The following is a 6,433-nucleotide window of genomic DNA, read 5'->3' as shown; positions in this document are numbered from 1 at the left end:
AAAAAAAAAAAAAAAAAAAAAAGACGTGTCTGACTCAACAGATGGTGGCATCTGGCCAGAGGACCGCAGCACATCAGCTCCCACCGGCTTGGAGGAACAAGACTGAAAGCAGGCCGCGGCGTAGGGGACTCCCTGCTCCAGCCCCACCCTGAAACCTTCTACCAACAAGGAATGCAGCTCTGTCCATGAACCCCAGAGCAGGCTGATGGAGGACCGGCCCCAGGGCCCTGGCGTTCAGCAGGGACTTGTCCTGAACACCCTGCGGGCCCCCTTCTTCACCGTGTCCCAGATTCTGGGAGCACAGGAAGCACGTGGCCTGGGCCCGGCCTCACCCGCAGGCCACTGGGAAGAGACTGGACTGAGTGATTGGAATCTGAGGGCACTGGACACACTCAGCACCTGGGAAAGAAGAGCGTGTGGACAGCAGAGCATGACCCATTTACGTTTATAGGAGACACAGCGGACCAGGCCGGCAGTACAGTCAGCATCTCTACTTCAGGGAGCTGGCCAATTCCAACCAGCACAGAAATCAGGAACGTAAGTGTACAGCTTCCAGGCACTCTGCGGACGCTCAGTCCCACTCCCCCTCCCCCTCCGCGTCGTCCTCGTGGGGCGCCTCTACGTCGTTGAGGTGGAAGTTGGCCATCATGTCGCGCACAGCCAGCATCAGCCTGTTGAGGCCCTGGTTGCGGTTCAGACCCCCAGCCACTCCTTCCTCGGGTCTCTCCCCCTGCAGCAACGGGACACGTCTAAGCAGGGGGCGTCCATGCTGGGACTCGGAGCCCAGGGCCCCGGCAGGAAGGCACCGTGGAGCCCCAGGTGGCCCTTGCCCCAGTGTCAGACCCTGAAGCCTCACCAGGTCCCTGTGAGGACAGGAAGCTCTCAAAACCAAAAGTAGCGTCTAGGCCAAGCCAGGCCCAGAGAGTGGGGTCAAGATCAAGCTGGACCGGCTCCCGGGCCCTACGTAAGGCCTGGCTGCTCCCACCTGAGCAGGCCCCAGCTTCCCCAGCAGAATGAGCATCCGCTGGCGCAACGCAGCCTTGGCCCTTCCCTGCCCCTGCGCCGGCCTGCACAGGCCTGGCTCAAGACGGCTCCAGATATCTGCACTGGAACCAATGTGCCCGCACCCACCGGGCAGGCAGTGTCTGGGACCAGCTCAACCTACCTCCATGGTATAATTTGGCAACAGTGACCGAAAGAAGAGCGCGATCGTGTTTCCATGGCTGATGGGACTTAATCTGAAAAACAAAGTAAAGAAAAGTCAGGAATGAAACGGAACCGATACTTGTGGGACCTAATCCAACTCCTAGGGCTGCCTGCCAGCTGCCTCTCTGCAGGGACACGGAGGGGCCCCACCCAGGTGCAGAGCAACACAGCTGAGGACAGGCCTGTGATTCCCACAAAGCAGAGATCAGGGCCCTGGGTGGGCAGTGAGGCTTCCTCATCAGCTTGGGGTAAGCCTGCAGACAGCAGGAACAGGATGAGGGAGACCAGCTCTGCCGAGGCAGACACGGGGTCCACAGCAAGGATCTCATGGCCACTATCTGCCACCGCACAGGTGCCTTGCTTTGAAAAGCTATAGTTTCAATGCCTCCTTCAGCAGTGAGGATTTGAGAGCACAGACTCCTTAAAGGAAGGCGGAAGCTTGCAGATCCTGTGTTAAGTGGACACGCTCCAGGGGTGATGGACTCCACAGGATGCTGAGCAGCCCAGGCCTAAGCAGCTCTGGGAGGGCGAGAGACTGTGGTCCATGAGGGGGAACCTGTGAGGCAGCCACGCACTGCAATTCCTCAGCGCTACCACCTACCACTGCAGGAATCATCCATCACAACGACTGTGTGGGTGACAGGCCCTCGGTAAGGCAGGTGCTCTCAAGGCCAGAGGAAAGGGAGAAAGTCCTTCAATGACCCAGATGCTGAAAGCCACCCCAGACACACACCAGCAGCCTGGGAGTCGGCTTGGACCTGCTCCCCAGCCCTTTCACCCTGCAGCTCTGCTCTCCCGGCCTGGCCACAGGGCTGTGTGCTCTGCTCCTGGCGGCCCTTGGCAGCCCTGCTCTCCTGGCCCAGCTACATGACTGTAAGCTCTGCTCCTGGGCCTTGGCACATGGCAACTCTGCTGTGGAACATGAATACCCCTCTCCCCGCTGAGCCTGGGGAAGCCACATTCTTCTGTGTCTCAGCACACCAACCCCTCCTTCCTTACTACAGTTTTTGTTGTTTTTTTTTTAGACGCAGTCATGCTGTCACCCAGGCTGAAGTGCAGTGGTGTGGTCTCGGCTCACTGCAACCTCTGCCTCCCTGGTTTCAAGTGATTCTCCTGCCTCAGCCTCCCAAGTAGCTGGGACTACAGATGCATGCCACTATGCCCGGCTAAGTTTTGTATTTTTAATAGAGACAGGGTTTCACCATGTTGGCCAGGATGGTGCAGTTTGGATTTTACATTTATTTCTAGATGCTAAAATTCATGTTTTCCCCACATCACTGCACACCTGCTTCCGCTGTTACTCCCAGCTGCTACAGAGCATCCCCACAGGCACAGCTGTGACCCCCAGATGACACTGTCCCTCTCCCCTCCTTTCCTGACCATGTGCCCCAGCTCTTAGCACCCATCCCAAGCTGGCAGCCCGTCCCTGTGAGCCCTGAAGCACTGACCTTAGCTGCACAAGCCAAGCAGTGAATGGGGGGGTGGGAGGTACCTCTCGGGCCTGACGTAGGAGTAGACGGTGTCCGCGGGAGGCAGAGGGTCAAACCCCATCACAGACTGCGTGGTCACGTCCTTCAGAAAGGGACACAAAACGAAGATGCTACGGATGCTGACAGGGGGCCTCTGCCTCTCCCAGCAGAGTCCTTCAGTCGGCTCCAGCAAGGACGACGCATCTGCTGAGAGATAGCCACAGAGTCTGACAGAAACGGCTGTGCTTTTTGTACCAAACAAACTTTGGGTGAGGGTGGGACCGCCCTTCTGCCACCAGGACACTCACGGGAGTGGAGGTACACCGGCACAGCGTCTGCCCTTCTCACGGGGGTATGTGGTGGGAAAGGAAGGGGGTCACGTGCTGCTCACGCCTGCCAAGATCTTCACCACGGGTCAGAAGCTCTCACTTCAGCAACTGCAGGCTACGGGGACCCTGGGCTGCCCGAGGGTCACACAGCTCCTGGTGTACTCCCTGCCCCGCCCCTCAGCCCCTCTAGTGATGACAGCAGCTCACAGCCCCAGACAAGGCCAGCCATGTTAGTCACCAGGATCTGCAGAGCAGCCAAAATTAAACCAGGAGGTGCTAAGCTGTCCTCAGTGATGGCCCCTGGGCCTGCGACCTTCTGACTTGCTGGTTTCTCAGTCATTCTGTCTTATCCCGTAACAACAGTATAAAGTCTTTAGGTTTGGAGTCAGAAACAGAACCTCCAGCACAGGAGGTCAGAGCAGGACTATACCTCATGACTACAGAGAAGCCCCCACAGCTGCACCTGCAGTCCCAACTACAGAAGGAGCAGCTCACCAAGGTGACTACTCAGCTCATGCTCAGCCCCAAAGGATTTCTCTCTCAAAACCAAGCATCTGAACCCCGGCTGCCAGGAAAGGAGGAGCCCTTGCCGTGGCAGAGCTGGGCCGTGAGGGTGCTCATACTGCGCATGCCTGCATGTGGACTGCCAGGAGACATGGGCAGTACATGTGACTGGCTTACACAAAGCTCCCATTTCAGCCCCTCTCCTTACCGGGGGCAGGGCAGCAACGGCTTCCTTGATCTCAGAGAGGATCACATGGCGGTGGATATTCCTGGGTGCGCGCTGGTAGAGCACCTTCCGCCTGAGGCCGAGGAGAAGCAAGGCACAGCAGATGAAATGGTAACAGCCACCGCGCTGGGCCCCGCCCTGCCCCGCCCAGCACGCACCACCTCGCTGCATTTCTAGTGGCACCAAGAATGGCACATTTCACTTCCCAGGCAGAGGCAGCACAGCTGGTCCCTGGCCTGCAGTAAGGGAGGCTCTTAGGGGCCAATCCCAGCTGCACGGCCTGACTCAGGCCCTCCAATCAAAAAACAAGATTGATTGGAGCCACGGCCAGTGGCTTCTTGTGGGAATTCAATGAGTTTGTCTACATGAAGTGACACCTGGGCATGTCCCCACTGTCGCTGCTACAGGCAGAGGCACTGGTCCCTGCTTGAAGTCACTCTGGGAAGGCAGCACAGGGAACAAAATGCTTTCTTGTCCATGAGAAATGTCTGGTCCAGCCTGGGCGCAGTGGCTCACACCTGCAATCCCAGCACTTTGGGAGGCCGAGGCAAGCCGATCACCTGAGGTCAAGAGAGCGAGACCATCTTGGCCAACATGGTGACACCTCGTCTCTACTAAAAATACAAAAAGTAGCCAGTCGTGGTGAAATGCGCCTGTAGTCCCAGCTACTCAGGAGGCTGAGGCAGGAGAATCACTTGAACCCAGGAGGCGGAGGTTGCGGTGAGCCAAGAACGCACCACCGCACTCCAGCCTGGCAACAGACTGAGACTCCGTCTCAAAAAACAAAGCAAGAAAGATGTCTGGTGCAGTGGGGAACACAAACACACGGATGGGGCCCACGACTGCCAACGGCTGGGGCACCGGTACCTCTTAGGCACCCCCAGCACGGCCTCACATCTGAGGCAGACAGACTTGACCGTGGAGGTGCAAATGGCCGCCACTCCCACGTGGTCCACACTGAGCCTGGCCACGCTGGTGGGCAGAACCACGGTGCTGACACACACAGAATTAGCACAGGGCCAAGGGCACAGGCACACCAGACAAGAACAGGCAAGGGGCTGCCTGCCAAATGCAGAGCACCAGGGTCCAAGCCTCTGACATGCTCACATGCAGGACAGAAGACTTGCTCTCAGCTCTGCCAGATTTATTTACCCCCAAGATGCTGGTGTGAGAGACTCATCAGCACCCCAGCTGATGTGGAAACATCACACAACCAGAAGCTACCAATCCAGTCCTAAGCACCCGGGAACGCCAGCTCGTGACCTGTGCTGATGACCACAGCTGCCTCCCAGGAAGCCTCTGGGACAGGACAGGGCTGTGCTCCCTGTTAGGCTCCATACCGGCCCCATGGCTGGCCACACTGCAGGGGAGGCCAAGCTGCTCACAGCCCTCCTCGCCTCCAGAATCTGAGGCCCCTGTGTCTGGGACGAGGACCCCTGAGGAGGGGGTGTGGCAGGGCTGCTGCCCCACGCAAGCCCCTGGAACTCACCTGTGCTCACAGGCTTCCACCGCAGGGTCTCCGGCATCCACTGCCTGCAGCACCCTGTGGACGTTCTCCTCCAGCCAGCTCATGGTGGCGGGCTCTTTCCAGAGAAAGTGTGACCTCCCGAGATAGAGGCTCACCAGCTGGCTCAGGGCAGGGGGCTGGCTGGAGGAGAGCAAGGTCTGTGAGCAGAACACTCTTCGGGCCAGCAGAGCCCCAGGGGTGGGCAGACGGGAGGTGCAGGGAGGGCCCTGTGGGCTGCTGGACCCGAGAGCGTGGGGCTGGGGCACACAGGTATGTGCCATGGCCTCTTACGCACTGTCTGTGTTCTTTAGGAAGCACAACTGACTCCACAGAAATGTGAAAATATAACCAGGGCAAGTCCATCTATGGGCACACAGGGCGAGCCCTGGACGCCACACTGGCCCCCGAGGGCTGGGGGCGGACCTGGAGGTGACACTTGCCCCTGAGGGCTGGGGGAGGACCTGGAGGTGACACTGGCTCCTGGGGGAGGACTACTGTGGCATGCACTTTCTCCTGTGCTTGCTCTCTCTCCATTATTTTTTTGAGGCCATGTCTCGCTCTGTCACCCAGGCTGGAGTGCAGGAGCACAGCTTATTGCAGCTTCAACCTCCTAGGCACAAGCCAACCTTCCACCTCAACCTCCCAAAATGCTGGGATTAGAGGTGTGCCCCACTGCGCCCAGTACCCTCTTTATGAGCCTGGGTTTTAAGCTGGAGGCTGCTCACCTGCCCCACCTGGGATTTTCCACCCATCAATGAGGGCTCCAGAGCCCCCCCAGGTCGGATGAAAGTCCCTGAGGTCCCTATCACAGCCCCTCCTGCTGCTGGGAGTAGGTCCCTCAAGGCCTCTCAGGATGACTGAAAATGGCTCCTCCTAGGCTCCAAACCCACAGACACCCCACAGATGGGCACCCCTCAGACAGATGGACACCACACAGACATCCCACAGATGATCACCCCACAGACAGGCATCCCACAGACAGATACCCCACAGATAACCACAGACGGGCACCCCACAGACAATCACCCCAGAGACGGGCACCCCACAGACATACGCCCCACAGTCATCCCACAGACGGACACTCCAGACACCCCACAGAGACAGACACCCCACTGACGGATACCCCACAGACGGGCACCCCACAGACATATACCCCACAGACATATACCCCACAGGCGGGCACCCCACAGAC

The 6,433-nt window shown here is 58.6% G+C and overlaps 1 protein-coding gene across 1 annotated transcript in view; it reads right to left on the bottom strand.

Annotated features, from left to right (window-relative positions):
• TCF25 (transcription factor 25) overlaps positions 1-6,433 on the bottom strand; it is a 45,557-nt gene that overhangs the window by 3,060 nt on the left and 36,064 nt on the right. Inside the window, exons 14-18 of the mRNA XM_037733276.1 lie at positions 5,224-5,382; positions 3,717-3,807; positions 2,699-2,778; positions 1,166-1,238; positions 444-730 (exon numbers count right to left, since the gene is read on the bottom strand). Coding sequence (XP_037589204.1) covers positions 572-730; positions 1,166-1,238; positions 2,699-2,778; positions 3,717-3,807; positions 5,224-5,382 — 562 coding nt within the window. The 3' untranslated portion in view covers positions 444-571. The remainder of the gene's footprint in view (positions 1-443; positions 731-1,165; positions 1,239-2,698; positions 2,779-3,716; positions 3,808-5,223; positions 5,383-6,433) is intronic.

Source organism: Cebus imitator, unplaced genomic scaffold (genome assembly GCF_001604975.1).
Source record: "Cebus imitator isolate Cc_AM_T3 unplaced genomic scaffold, Cebus_imitator-1.0 Scaffold509, whole genome shotgun sequence".
Classification (NCBI taxonomy): Eukaryota; Metazoa; Chordata; class Mammalia; order Primates; family Cebidae; genus Cebus; species Cebus imitator.
Note: the sequence above shows the minus strand (reverse complement) of the source record. Positions and strands in the feature narration are given on the sequence as shown.